This window comes from Thalia democratica, chromosome 1 (assembly GCF_965202585.1).
Source record: "Thalia democratica chromosome 1, ktThaDemo2.hap1.1, whole genome shotgun sequence".
In the NCBI taxonomy this organism is placed as follows: Eukaryota; Metazoa; Chordata; class Thaliacea; order Salpida; family Salpidae; genus Thalia; species Thalia democratica.
Window position 1 is genome coordinate 58,095,924 of NC_139165.1, and position 16,080 is coordinate 58,112,003.

The 16,080-nt window shown below is 24.6% G+C and overlaps 1 protein-coding gene across 1 annotated transcript in view; it reads left to right on the top strand.

The window, feature by feature from the left end:
- LOC145848506 (sushi, von Willebrand factor type A, EGF and pentraxin domain-containing protein 1-like) overlaps nt 1–16,080 on the top strand; it is a 159,879-nt gene that overhangs the window by 108,636 nt on the left and 35,163 nt on the right. The window contains exons 41-44 of the mRNA XM_082953935.1: nt 1,749–1,846; nt 5,112–5,196; nt 7,646–7,822; nt 11,492–11,668. Of these exons, the coding sequence (XP_082810061.1) occupies nt 1,749–1,846; nt 5,112–5,196; nt 7,646–7,822; nt 11,492–11,668 (537 nt within the window). The remainder of the gene's footprint in view (nt 1–1,748; nt 1,847–5,111; nt 5,197–7,645; nt 7,823–11,491; nt 11,669–16,080) is intronic.

The window sequence follows — 16,080 nt, forward strand, 5'->3', positions numbered from 1 at the left end:
ATATAAATTTAATCTTGGGAAAAAACAAACTTTTAGGTTTAATTAAAGTTTAAAGTTTATTTTCAACAATTTTTCTACCAAAACTATTTTAGACGACGTACATGCCTTAACCACTAAAAAACTATTAAAACATAGTAAAAGTATAATATAAAAAAAGTATGTGTTTTTGATCTTATTGTACAGAGTGTTTATTTATTATGAATATTGAGAAATTAACAAAATGTATAAAGTACTAAATTTATTAAAAATTAAAGTAGTTCTCTATGTTAAACTAGTTAACAGTTCTGCGGAGCTATTTTTTAATGTAGATGTATAGTACTTAATTTATAGTATGCAAAAACTTTTATAGTACAATTAAACTTTAGCCAAAACTTAGTGTTGTTTTTAGACATGACTTTTCTTTTTTAATTTATTAGTACTGTTGAGTAATTTTCTACTACCTTTTTCGATACTTGAAAAGGTCGGAATTTTTTCCTACTGAAACCTTGTAATAAAGTAATAGACAAAATAGTTAGTTTTTTACTTTTATTTTTATGTAAAACTTGTTTTCAAAAAAAAAAAATGAACAAAAAAGGGCGATAAAAATATTTGGTCCATGGTTCTGGTGTACCATTTGATATTGAGTCATAATACTATAGTTAAAGATAGTTTAAACTGAAAGAGTAAGCAGTTTTTATAGAAAGTTTTACATCAACTTTTTTACAACTTTTAATGAAATTACATAATCTTTTAAAATGAACTTATATTTATATTATTGCAAACATGAAATTACAATTAATTTAGAATAACAACAAATTACGAGGGAATTGCTTTATTGAAACTGACGCTAGTTTTTCTGTGTTAAACTAGTAACAAAATTTAATTGAGTTAATAGTAAACAAAGAAACTTTCGTACGTTTTAAAATCATTTAAAGTTAAATAAAAATATTTAACAAAACTTATAAGGTAACAGAAAACAAAAATCAAGCACAATTTTTGATAAACCTTCATGTTTATAAATTAATTAAAAAATATGATGAGATATGATTAAGCAATGTTAATAGCATTAGTAATTAGTTAAAACCTTAATCTATTGGATGCCACAATTTAAAGTAGAAATAATAAAAATGTTTGACAAATTAAAAATTAATAAAAATATAGAATAATAGAATGATAAAAAACAGTAAATAGGTTAGATAGATAAATAAATATATAAAGATATTTATATAAATAAAAATATAGATAAATAGATAGATAAATAGAAATATTAAATAATTTACATTTAAACCTAAAATATTAGTAAAAAGCTTTCATATATAAAGTGGTTAAATATGAAAAAGTATCGATAAAAATCTTAAACTATCGAATACTTTAGCCAAAATATAAATAGAAACCAGAAAATAAAATTATCATTTTTTAAGAAAATGATGTTGAATAGTAAAAATAAATTGTTATCATTATAAACTGCACTTCAATAAATGCTAACAAAAAGGTGGTTTGTAGGAATTTATTGAAGTGCAGTTTATATAGAAAACAATTTATTTTTACTGTTCAACATTATTTTGTTTAAAAAAATAATTTTATTTTCTGGTTTCTTTTTACATTTTGACTAAAGTATTCAAAAGTTTAAGATATTTTATCTATATATTTTTCATATTTTTCCAAAGTTTTATACAAAAGACACGTCATCTAAAATAAAATACTGGAGAAAAAAGACAAAACATATAAATTTCGAAACAATATAAAAAAGGTTTTGAATACAACTACAGGAATTTCTTGTGACCGACTTTTAACAAATCCAATTCACGGTTCTATACAATGTAGCTCAGGCTATCTGTACGGGTCAGAGTGCGTCTACTCTTGTGATGTTAGTTTTTTTTTTCGAAATTTAAAATGTACTACTTAGAATAATTAAAGATGTATAATAAACTTATATGATTGTTATTAGATAAAATATTTTTTGATCTAATTTAGTAACACAAGTATTTCTAACTTTTAGTCTTGGTACAAATTTTTTGGAAAATTTATTTATAACACACTCATTTTAAAAGCATTAAAACTTTATTTAATGTTTTCGTTTAGCTCTCGTCAAAATAAGCTTGCTAAAAACTAATACTAAAGTTTTAGTATAACATGGATATTTTGAAAATTTATTAATAATAGTTGTTTCATAATAAAACAAATGTTTAAGCACTGTTTTGGTTTATTACCGGTTTCGGTGAGCCTTGGCCGACCTTTTCAAATAATTTCAAAACAGTAAATAACATTTAGACATTGGCAGTAATGTGAATCTGAACTCATTGATGCGTAAAAAATAAATAAACATTAACTATTCAAATTTTAATGAAAAATGCATAATTAGGTGAACTAAATATTGGTATTAATTAATAAATAAAAATAAAAGAAATTAAAAAACTAAATGCAGTAATATAAACGAAAACACAACAAATTCTTAACAAAATTCTGAAAAAAACTAACGGATGATTAAAATGCTAAAAATATTTAAATTATTAGGTTTTAGACTCATTCCAATAGAATAATAAAAATTTGTTTCTGTGTCTGCAAGAGCTCATTACTTCTGATCTTTTATTAATACAGTTCTTATCTGCTTGTAGGATCTTTAATGCTTCTTTCAAGCACAACCTGCACGTCTCGATTCTCGGTCTTGATTCATATTCTTTTTCCAGTATTGTCCAAGTCAATTCATAATTCTTATTTTCGTTCTTCAATGTGTGGATGTATTTTGATAGCTCAGTTGCTTGTTTGTATTGAATATAATTTCTATCTTCTGGGTTGCTATTTATTGTCGTTCTGTGGGTTGCCACTCTTTTTTTAAATTGGTTGGCGCTTAGTCCAATATATGATTTAGTTGCATTGTCAGTTTTTACTGTGGCCTGGTATATGACATTTTTTGCTCTACAGTTACCGCCTTTCAAAGGACATTTCTCTTTGTTTCTACAGTTACATGTTTCATCTTCATCATTCTTGTTGCAGTTTGTGAGCTTCTTGTTATGATTCTTTATGATTGTCTCAATGTTTGGCAAACAGCTGTAACTTAATTTGATGTTGTTCTTATTCAAGTATTTTTTGAATTTACTGTCTACTCCGAAGTATTTGTTTATTATTTGGAGAAATTTCTTGCCAATGTTTGTTTTTATTGATTTGCAGTATGGTGGATTAAACCATATTATTTTTCTTTTTCTTTTTCTAGGCTGTTTCTTTTCATCATCTTCATCTTTGAACTTTATTTTGTAATTATAGCCACTTAACTTTATTGCGTCATTGTAATCTTTACTTATTTCATTGAATAGATTTTCATTGCTAGAATTTTTGGAAAGTCTTTCTTCTATCATTTTTGGTATTTGTTTCAGTATTGCTGGAGGGTGGTTGGACTTTGAATTAATATATATAATTTTGCTGTTTTCTTTTCTATATGGTTGGAATGTGTGGTTGTATAGATTGAAGCTTAAGTCTAGATAGTTAATTTTACGTGAAGGATTTTCAATATCTAACTTTATTCCCATTTCTTTTGATATGTTGTGCATGGATTTTTTAATTTTCTCTATATCAACATTACTTTTGTTTTTTTCTATGACCATTAAGCCATCGTCGCGGTACAATCCTGTTGTTAGGTTTGGGAGCGCATTCCTGAGTTAATAGTTGTTTCATAAAATATCAAATTTAATACAAGTCCGTTTAAAGGTTTTATATTTGAATAATGTAATTCTTTGCCGATTTAGAGTTAATTTTAAGACTTTTTAATTGAAAAACAAACATTAAAAACTATAGAAAACTTATTTTAGAACTAAACTGAAAAAATGATTAAAAAACCGACAACAATAAAAACCGACTTTTTAAGTATTACACATTTCGTTGTTTTGGCTCGCAAGTTCTAATGAACAGTGTTTCTAGAATTGAGATGTGGTAGGTGTTTTTCACGCTCAAGGTAGAGTTTTATATCTACACCTATATAAGTATCGGCACAACTAGGATTGTTTAGGATATGTTTATAGATGGGTAATCGAATCACCTTTAGAATTTTTCATTTCTATTGAAACACTAAGTTATTTAAAGCAACTCAAACCAAGAAAAGTTACCCTCTATAGGTCAATATCCTTGCCCACTTCGCCTCTGCTTTCTTTTTATGGGTTAGAACTAGATTAGATTGTCTAGGCAAGCTTCACTAGCTACTAAATTTAGTAGGGTTTCAAAATGTTTTGTGTGTAACACTAATGATCTACTTAATTGTATATACTACACCTTCCCAAAAATTAAGTAAAGTAGTATAAGTTTTTAGTTGTCTCATCGCGGGAATTATCTCAACGTTTGCATGTCGAACACGAGCAGCATATAATGAAAAAGCTATAAAAGTAACTTTTAATGGCGACGAAAATCTCAAAGTTGAACAATCATTTATCCATGAACGGCTCCTCAACAATCTTAGTTGTGCTGTGAACTATATGGATATTTGATTCAAAATTCTATCAAAAACGCGAAAAAAACCAACCACCTCCCAGTTTAAGAATCCTTGTTAATTCGAACTCGCGAGCTAAAACTTTCTAAACAACAAGACTTGTTTGAATTAAACTAGATAAGTAGTGCAGTTTTAGTTTTTTTGTTGTTGTGGGTTTTTGTAATCTTTTACTTTTCGATTGAAATTTAAAATAATTTTTAAACATTTTATTTTTATTCATTCTATTCTAATCTTAACTTTAATTCGACAAGGAATTAATTTAACCAAAAAAAAACCTTTACTTAGAACTAGTTTTAATTTGACTCTTTATAAAACAAACGTTTTAATAGATTTTGTAAATTGTTGTACTATACAAAAATGTTCAACTAACTAAATTAAAGTTTTAGAAACCTTAAACTGAAAAGAGCTAAATGGAAACTTTCAAATAAGTGATTTATGTATAATCTTTCTCAATAAGAATATTTAATTATTTGTTTCAGTTTTCATATATTCATAAAAAGCAATGAGCTACAATTTTATCATTTAATCTATGTAAGAGACAAGTTTTAACCGATTAAAGCAAAATAAAAGTCAAACACTTTAAAGACTGCAAAAGATGCTTAATTGTTAACACTTAAGTAATAATTTTAAAAAGTTAATGGTTATTAATGCATATCAGGTAGAGTATGAACTGGTTGGAGATAAATCTCGAGTTTGTCAAGTAGATGGAAGTTGGACAGGAAAAGGAATAACAACTTGTATTTGTGAGTTTCTCACTATTTTTATATTCAAAAATAAAGTTTAGCATAAAATTTTTACTTTTGTAGATTTTAATTTTTTTTTATACAATACAATTGTTCGCAGGAAAAGCTTTCTAATAAAAGAAAAGCTTTAAAACATAAATAACGTTTAAGGTTTTAAAACGGGTTAAAACTGCTGCTTAGTTTTCAAATATAAATAAGACATTAAAGTAGATTTAGTTATACCTCTAAACCATTTTAAATTTTCGAACTTTGAATGAGATATTCAAATTAAAGTCGCACTGTTTAACTAGATAAATAAAATGTTTTCATTAAAAACTTTTTATTTACAAACTTAAAAAATCTAGAAAAAAAAGCTAATTTCTATAACTTTTAAAACCATGCACTTCAAATAATAGGGAAAAACCAACTCTACTTGTACATAAGAAAGGTTTAAAAATTAACGAAAAAAAAAAGAAAACAATACTTGCTTCTACATAAAATAAAATTGATTAGTTTGATTTCATCATTGTTTTTTGAGTCTTGTCAAGTTTTATATCTGGTTTTAGAAAATACTGATAACTTTAAAATAAATAATTTAATAGCAGAGAACAATAAATATCGACAGCTCGGATGCATGATTAACTACAGAACATCTTAGTTTTGTAGTAAACAAAAACTTTATCGCTACTATTTTTTTGTAGATAAAAAGTTCTAACATGACTGAAGAGTTTGCATAACATGGTTAATTCTATGTTTAAATAAGCGTTTTAAATTTAAGTTTAAAAAATCTTCTTTAAAAATGTGCTTATGTAAAAACCAGTTTATAAATTTCATAAAAAATATATTTTTTTACTAACATTGTTTTTAATGTTCTATTCTAAAAATGTTTTTCCAGTTTGTAGAATTGAGATGCTGAAAATATTTTATAATTTTCAAAACTATATATACTTTTTTTCATTAACGTTTCCTTACTTTATATCGTGATTAAATCCAGTGTTTTTCAGTTCTCACTATTAAGCGATAGTTTTGTTGAAATAAAAGTTAAATAAAACTATTTCATACTTCATAGTTTAAGAATTTACCAAACTCATTAACTAAATTACCCTTATCAAATTTAATATTAATTGCCCTTATGATCGAATGTTCGTTTAAACTTTAGAAGGATGTTTCAAATATAACTTGTTGTATAACAATAAAAGAAACAAACTTAATAATAATGTAAAGCTATAAATTGTAAACTTTTTTTAGTTATTTTGTATTTAAAAGTTTATTTAAGACATAAGTCTAAGTAAAACAATTTTAACTACTTTAATATTTTCAAAATTATTTTGCATAAAAAAAGTACAAGGACTTTTTTATCTTTTAGTATATATCAGTTGATTAAAACCAAAACAATTTATCAGAGTCAGACAACTATATTAAAAATTACTCAAGAAAACGAGAATGTAATATAATTCTAACAGAAAGTAAAGAAGACTTATAACTAAACAATAAGTTTAATTTATATATAAAATAAATATACACATGAAAAAAGTTGTTGTTGTTATGGATTTGCAGCTGAAATTAGTATCTAATCGATTATAGCATGATTAATTAGTATCTAATCGATTTTTTTTCATAAAGCCCCTTTTAAGAAATAAAAAAACTCCAACAATATTTCTTAAAAAACTACCGTTAAATACACCTAAGACCTTTTTTTTATTGCTGTTCACTATCAACTCCAGAATATCTAGTGTAAGTTTTAAATCGTCATGACCCTCTTTGCTGCTTATGGCTCCCTAAATTTCTGTAATGGCCCCAAAATAGGCAAAATGGCTTACTTTAGGAGACTCTGGTTTAGAGTTTACATCTATCAAAAATTAGCGTACTAAAAGGAACATAAAATATTTTGATTAAAGCTTTCACTACTTTTTACCAAAGTTTTATAGTAAACTGTGTAATCCGTTTGTTGACAATCTTATTAACACTACTACTCTTTAAAATATACTATAATCTTTTTTTTACTTAAACAAGTTTAACGGTTTTAATTGTAGTGTAAATAACTTAATGAGTTTAGGATTTCAAGCTGCATGCCAATTTTAGTGTTTTAAAAACAAAAAATAACTTTTTATTTAAAAACACTTTAAATATAATAACATTGCATAAGTTTTTATATATTGATTTTTAAAATATCTTCAACGTTAAAAGAAATGTAAAATTTAACATTAAATTAAATTACTACTTTTTTTAAGTATATAAAAAGTTTTATTTTAGTAAATGGTAAGTTACTTTTTAAGAATGACGCTATTTAAAAACATTGTTTAACTTTCTAATAAATTGACATTGATTAAAAACGTCTTGAAAAAGATGCATAAACATATTGTATATCGTCAAAATTTACTTATTAGTTTTTACAAGAATGATTACATGCAAAACAAAATGCTTTAGATGTTTAGTTGCACGGAATGTAAAATTTTTGAAATATTTTCAGTGATTGAATGTCCAATTTTGGAACAAAATCTTCATTCAACGATTTCTTGCAGTGACGAAAACAAAATGAACTCTAACTGCATTGTGACATGTGTCGATGGGTATGAACTTCAAGGAATAGATACAATTGTATGTACTAAAAACAGAAGTTGGAACCATCCTACTCCTATTTGTACTTGTAAGTTTTTTAAACTTTGTTACTACGTCTTTAAGCTTATAGATTTTATCATATTTATACGAGTTTTCCTTTGTCTAGAAAGTTTATTTGCTTGTTTAACATTTTACTTTATTTACATTTGCATACAGTAACTATTATTTTTTAACATTTTTATTACGGGTGAAATTAAAGAAAAAACTTTTAACTTAATTTAACAATATTACAGAATATTAACAAAAAATAACTATAAAAGACTTTTTGGTTTTTTATGTCTAACTTTTAATTTATGACACGTTGCGTAGTTTTATGCGACTTCAAACTTTTACTTCAAAAATATGTACTACAAAAAGATAAAATACCAACCATTAACAAAGCTAAACAGTAAAATTAAATACATTACTGACTTTTATAACTTGAATTATCCATATACAGTCATAAAATCAGTATCAGCTATGATAGAAAAAGGTATAAATAAAAGCTCAAGTAAATTAATGCAATTTGAGAAAAAAAGTCTGTAAACAACGAAGTTCTAAAAAGAAGTGGTTAAACATATGAGACAAAACAGAATTTAAATAGATAAAACACTTAAAATCAATAAATAAATTAGTTAATTAAAATTATATGATTTCATCCTTCTTATTGCAGGTCAGTAAAATCTAATGTAGGATAAAATTTCATTGATTTTGTAAGCAAGTAGTTTGGAAAACGGGGTAAACAAACTAAAAGTAAGCTACTGTTGTTAGTAAAAACAGCAACAAGGTCTAATAGTAACAATTATATATTAGACAATAACAAAACAATACCAAAAGCAACTGCAGGTAACAAGAATACGCTATGAGTGAGAATAAAGAAATAAAACGTAACGTACGAAGCTAGGAAAAAACGAACAAGGAAGATTAGATATACATTAGCATTAGTGCAAATAGTTTTTCTAATGGTTGCACAAAACAACCATGACTGTAAGAAACGGATTATTGACACAAAGTTGCTAAAATAAGTTTGCATACTAGTGGAACAATTCTGAAATATGAGTTTAACTGGAAAGTAAAAGAGATAACCAAAAAAATCAAACCCAACCAAAACTACATAAAACTCATGTTAAGTCGAAGCTCTAACAATGGTGGAAGAGGAGAGAAATTGTTTAAACAGAAGAAGCGAACTAATGTTCACATCAAGCAAAACATTTACTTAAAAATTATAAAGGTAACAAAAAAAAACGGGATGTTTTTTGTGTTTGTTTAGGATATTTCTAATTTAATTGGAAACATTTTTAAATCTTGAGTGAAAAAATTATTGTACTGAAACGTACTAGATTTTTTAAATCTTTCGTGAATTTATTTTTGTGTATTGTTCATAATATAAGGATCAATTTTATTATTTATTTATAATAACTAAACAGTTTTTTTTTATACTATATTGATTGTAGCAAATTGTTAAAAAACTTTTGGTGAAGACTTGTCTTGCAAATCTCGATATGATATTAGAGCAATGCATGATAAGGATAAATATATAAAATTCTCAGCTCTGATGAAATATGTCTCTTTATCCTTGGATACGTCCTCCATTACGTCTTAGTCTGGATCCTAAAAGTATAGGCAATAGTATTATAGAACTTTGAAATGTTCCAAAATTGAAAAAAAAATGTTTCAACAAAAACCATTTTGACGGAAACTTAAATGTGTTTCATCCTTTTACAAAGATTAGGTGAGGAGCTCATGTTAATTATCAACATAACCAAACTAGCACGAGTCTAAAAAGACTAAGTAAAGCTAAAAAAAAGGAAATGCGCTATATCGAATTGTTGTTACATGAATATACCTGCATTGTCTCTTTTTAGTTTAAAGATTCATTAACAAGTATATATCTTTATTAAAGTTTTTAAAATTTGATAAGTCAGGAAAAGAAAGAAAAACAACTTTGTTTATAAATGAATTATGATTACGAGAAAAGTTTTACAGTAGCTATATACGAACACTAAAAAAATCCTTTTTATCAATAGATTCTTTAATAATGTTAGTATACAAAGCTATTATTAGAATAATTAGCAATTTTTTTTACATGAGCAGAATATAGTTTGCACAAAAATTACTCTTAACAGCAGTTAAAGTTACGTAAACTTATACTCAAAAAAATAAATATAATGGAGTTTTGTTTCAAGTAGAATAAATTTAAAAAGTAAAATCAAACATAGGTATAAAGTTTTAAATTATCAGATATGAAGACTAAAATTTGGTTACAATTTTTCTAAACCTACAATTGCAGTTAAAAAATGTACAAATACTTTACGTTAATTCAAAATTTTAAATTTTATTAACAATACAATGTTTCACTCGCTTAAACCTAATCAAACGAGATCATCAGATGAATAAAATTTTATTCAAATCGAATCAAAGTACACAATACTTTACTACTAATAGTTTTAAATTATATCACACGAGCATTGTTTACCAACGAAGTTATAATTCTACAACATTACTTATCTATTTACAACTTTTCAGAAAACTCAAGTATACACAGTTTTTATTTACCTACTTTCGTTTTTAGAAAATGTCTTTAAAACTTAAATTTTGAATTTTTAAACAGTATTACTCTCTTATCTTTAACAAAGTGGTTTTTAAGTTTAGTGCTACAATAGAGATATCGTATTAGAAACTTTTCGAAATAACAAAACAATAAACATCATAAAAGTTTAACACAGTTTTAATTTTTTACTAGTTTGTATTGACTAAAAGAAAAAAAAAATTTTTAATTTTATTTTAAAAAACGTGGTACAGAAAATTTTACAACACTCGTGTACAATGTAAAGTTAGTCTTAAAAAAGTAAAACAATCTATTCGAAATATTGAAACTAACTAAAACTTTTACGTATTGTTTTCAATTTAGTTAACTTCCTTCCTTAAATCAATTAAGATTTAAAGGTTATTAAATAAAGTAAAGCAAAGTATAAAAGCTAACCGATTAAAAGCACATTTTAAATTGCTAATTAGACCAAATAAAACGGAACTTAATTAGTTACACTGGAAAAATAAAACATTTAAAACAGACAAAAAAAACTTTATAGACCTATAACATATTAAAAAAAAACTTTATTAGATTTTTTTCTTTAGTTTAAAAAGTCTAAAAAATTAAAACAATTAATAGCGATTTAAAAATTTAAAACTGAACAAACTGTTTAGCTTTGTTTATTTTAATATTCTAACTTATTTACCTATTATTAGTTTTATTTTTGTAACGTAAAATAAAAATTGAATTAAAATGAACCAAAATAGAACAAAATAAATACAAAAGAGAATGTAAGTTTTATTTTTTTCAAAACGTTCGTTAAGCTACTATCTGAAACTTTTCTTCAATTTATAAACAGTAATTACTCCTTTTTGTTATCTAGTGTTTATAATGATAATATTTGAAAAAATTATAAATTATTAGTTTGGATAGAATAGTTTTTGAAAACATAAATTACTAAAATAATTACTGTTTTTATTGAACTTTATAGTATTTATATAAGTTTGTGTCAGGAAGTTTTACTCAGAAAAAAAAACAGTAACTAACAAGAGCTAAAACAGAAGTTTACTAATCAAACAAGTAAAAGTTACTTTAAATTTATTTCTTTAAAAAGGTTATCTACTGTATTTGACTTAAAAAAGTATCTTGAAAATAAAATAAAAATATGAAAATAATTATAAATTTTAGTGATAACGTGTGGCGCTTTGTCAAAACTAGATAATGGTGAATATTCTTGTACTTTTGGAGATTCTTACAATTCTGTTTGCAAAGCTACCTGTAGTGAAGGATATATTCTTCAAGGAAGCAAAACAAAAACTTGTTTAGATACAAAAATGTGGAGTGGAGTTGAATCGAGATGCGAAAGTTAGTTAAGTAAATAATTGTTTTCTCAAATTTCATTTTCATAATAGTCCTTTTGTATTTAAGATTTAATGAAAACAATCTTTTATATAATTCTTTTAAATTTAAATTTTTTGTATATTTATGATAGTCCATTATAATAAACGGTTATATTGATAAGCATGTATTATGTTTACATGAAAATTCAAATTCTAATAATTAAATTCCGAAGCCACATCAACTAAAGATTATTTTGCATAAAATATATGTTTTATGTATAAATTAAACATTTTGAAATAAACTTACTTTTGTATATATGTATTGTTTTTTGATTGACTATTTACAGAGTTAAGTATTTAATTTATATTGTAAAAAATTAAATATTACTTACAGCGGTTTTGACGCAAGTAGCTCTAGTTATAAAATAAAACAAATATATATATTGATAAAACAGTAAACTTTACTGAGACAAACGTTTCACTGTAGACAGAACAGTTCTTTAGTCAGTTTGTTACACTATGTGTTAAATTAAAACATAAGATGCACATGAAATTAAATAAAAAACTATAAGGATTAGTATGTCATTTAAAAATGAATAATGTAAAAAAAAACAATATATTTTGTTGTTTATTAAATTACCGCCTGAGTGCTAGATGATTGTTTATCAAGTTAATATGTAAAAACTAAACAATGTATGTTTTTGTTTTAAATCAGCCGTCAGTTCAAGAACAAACCACATTACTTTTAAGAATCAGCTTCTAATTTTCATAAGAGTTTTCATTTTGTTAGACCTTTGTGTTTATTTTTATAGTTGTATTACATTTATGCTCCGTTCAGCCACCAGTGTGCAAGAAGCACATCACATTTTTAGACTTCGTACTATAAGTAAGGTCTATTTTTACATTTAAGATTCTGACATTCATACATTTTAAGAACATTAAGAACATACTTTAACTTGTAGATTACTTGTGTTTATTTGTGTTGTGTATTTTCACAGTTTTATTCTACTTATAGATTAGCTGCTTTGTCATTTTTCAATAAACTCAATTCATTAAAGTAGTTATATATATTAAGTTTATCACATATTTATTAGTTATTGGATTAAACCTAATGAGTCAGGTAAATTCACGAGACTTAAGAGTTAAACGCTCAAAGCGTTTAGCTCAAAAAAGGGGTCAAGACACTTTAGCACGGCTTCACGTTAGCACAGTGTGACTTTTGCACGGAGTGTAAGTTTTGTATGTAGTTTTACTTAAGCACGATTGATATTTTTTAGTTAGCAAGCGAAATAATAATTCAGACTATATTAAATAATTTGTTTTGATTAAATTTAATACAGTCAGCATCCTGTTGAGTACGCATTTTAGGCAATTTAAAGTGTGTATTCAAGGGGAAGAATACTTACTAGTTTACTTTTTTATTAAAAACTATAATTAAGCAATTGTAATACAAAGTAAAGCAGCCTTTTTAAATAAACTACCATTTATAATAAAAGTAATCACTCGCAGGTAACTATAAGCTAGAAAACATCTTATGTAGGCTTTTAGAGAAGAACTATACTTAGAATAAAAATAAGTACTACAAAGCAAAAAGTTAGTAAATAAAATGGCAGTTAAACTACTTAATAGAACTATAAGCAAAAATTACACTCTATGCAAAAGTGAAACTGTGCTAAAGTGACATTATGTGCTAAAGTGACGCCATGCTAAGGTGACACCGTGCTAAAGAGTCACTTTGTACTAAGCGAACGACCCGTGCTAAAATGACGCTGTGCTTTGCTGACACCTACCCCTAAACTTGCACAAACGTTCAAAACTATTTAAATCAAAGTTAGAAAAGTGTTAACAATTACTAAAAACTCCTTTCCGTTTACTTAAATCTAGATTTGAATTTTAATTTTTAATTTCATGTTTTTTTATGTTGCAGAGAGTAGAGCATTGTTTTAAATTAAATTATTTTTTTTCTTTGTGCTAAAATTTCCAAATTAATGCTAAAATCTTCATTTCTATCATTCAAGTCCAAAGTATATTTCGAAAGCGTAGTTTTTATTTTGTATTTATTGTTGTTAAAAGAACATTTATGCCATATGTTCTTACTTTTAAACGATACCCCTGATGACATAATATACTGCATATGTTATTACCGTCGTTCTATAGATTAAATTTGTTAATAACAATTGCAACTCATCATGCATTTATCTTTGCAGTTGCATTGTTTTCGTTACGTTTATATATATAGTTAAACTAGCTTTTTTTTTAATTTATGATTTACTGTCAAACTACATAATAATTTGACTTAGAGTTATTAAGTACTTTGTATTTTATTATATTTCAGCTACTTTTTTTATTCTTTACAACTATTTTTTTATAAATTGCATTATTATTTAAATTCTTTTGTTATAATTTTTAGTCGTTTTCTATAACTTCAACTAAACTAATTGTCTGAACTTTTTTTTGAACACTTTTCTTTAAGTTTGATTTTATTTTCGGATACCTAATTTATAGCTATTAATAAATCAACTCTATAGTATATTTTATTTTTACTTTATAAAAATGTATTTTTTTAAATGTTCTAAAAACTAGGTATGTAAATCTATATAAAACTCCTTATTGTTTACAACTAATTGACTTTTTACTTTATTTATTGTTTGAACTTACATTTAAATTATTTTTTTAATTTTTTTCCTAAATTTTATTTATGCCATTGATCAGTAGTTCGTATTTTAACGACTCAAAATATAAAACACTCACATGAAAGCTGTATAAAGACTGATTCATAAGATTAAACCGTCGTTAAAAATTCAAAAAATATTAAGTAAATACGTCACGATATTATGTTCTAATATATGGGTAGGACTTTTTATGGGTAGTTTTTTTCGAGCAATATTGGGTACTTTTCATGAATATAATTGCAGCAATTTTGCAAAAAAAGGCTCCAATATTTTCCTGACGTCATAGCATATTTTGGTAGTTTTGATTTTAAAATTATACAAAAAAGTTGTAAAAATACGTCGCGCTGAAAAGAAAATTGAACAATTTTACATTTAAAAATTCTATATAAATGGCTTCATTAAAAGTCGTACTGCTAGTTTTTGGAGCTTTATTTTTGTAAACACAAGAACAAGCGTCTCTGTTTATAAAAAATACGCTTTCTATGTAATTTTTAATTGTAAACAAATTCAACCACATGTATAGAAAAAAAAAAAACTATTTTAAATATTTACTAAGTTTTAATGAAATGTAATGACAATTTTAAAGTGGGTTGCTTTTAATTTATGTGTAGTTTTCTTGAGTCATGTGTAATTTTTAAACTTATTTACTAAGTTATAACTACAGAAGAACATTAATTAAACTGTATTTACTAGTAATTTTGAAATTATACATTTGAAACTTATTTAACATGATACAATAAGACTTCTTCTATGTTATGATTTTCGTAAAAAACATACTTGACCAGTTAATATAATGATTAAAGCCGGTAATGTGATGTGTAAAGATAAACTAAAATAAGGCATAAGTAACCAATTTAGTTTCAAATTAAATCTAAAGAGACTACTCTCATTTTGTTTAAAAACAAAAACCTAGTATAGTTTTAATTTATTGTAAGCTGTTTATCATATTTATTTAAATAATACTTTAAACAAGCCATAAGGATTCTAAAATTTATTTTTAACAAATTTTATTACTTGCTCTTATTTCTAATTAAAGCTTAAGTTAAAACTGTAAAATCATTCAATTATAACTATAACATTTTATTATACTATAGACTTTAAATCGAGTTCAAAGTTAACTTTAGTTGTATACAAAAATAAATATCTCCTGTAATTTTAATTAATAAATAAAGAAATGAAACATTTTTTCATTTGTTAAAAATTTTTGCATTTGTTAAAAACTATATTAATTTTTTCACACACACAACAACTTAAAAAAAACGTTATATTTACCTAAATGTATAAGATTCATATTTTTTTATAAAACACAATAAAAAATTCACTTATCTTAAGTATTCAAAATTGTCCAAACATATTTTGAAAAAATTGTTTTTTTAAAAGCAGAAAACAAAACATCTATCTATAATACTTCTAATACTTAAACTTTTTAATATAAAAACAAACAATTTCTTCCGTTAAATGTGTTGAAAAATTAAAAACAGGTATATAAATCTAAAACATACAATCTTTAGTATAACAAAAAATGAAATATCATTAGTTCTAAGTAATCTTTTTTAAAATAAGCAATTTTCGGTTATTAATATTAATACTACAGAAAATTAACACAAAAAAAATCTAGTTTAAATGTTTACTGACAGTTATAGATCATAAAAAAACACAATTCTGATTTTATAAAATAAGCAGTTAAGTATGTAACCATGATTTACTTTTAACTATATTGTCAAAAATTAAAATAGACTAACTCAGATAAAAATTTCTTTTTACA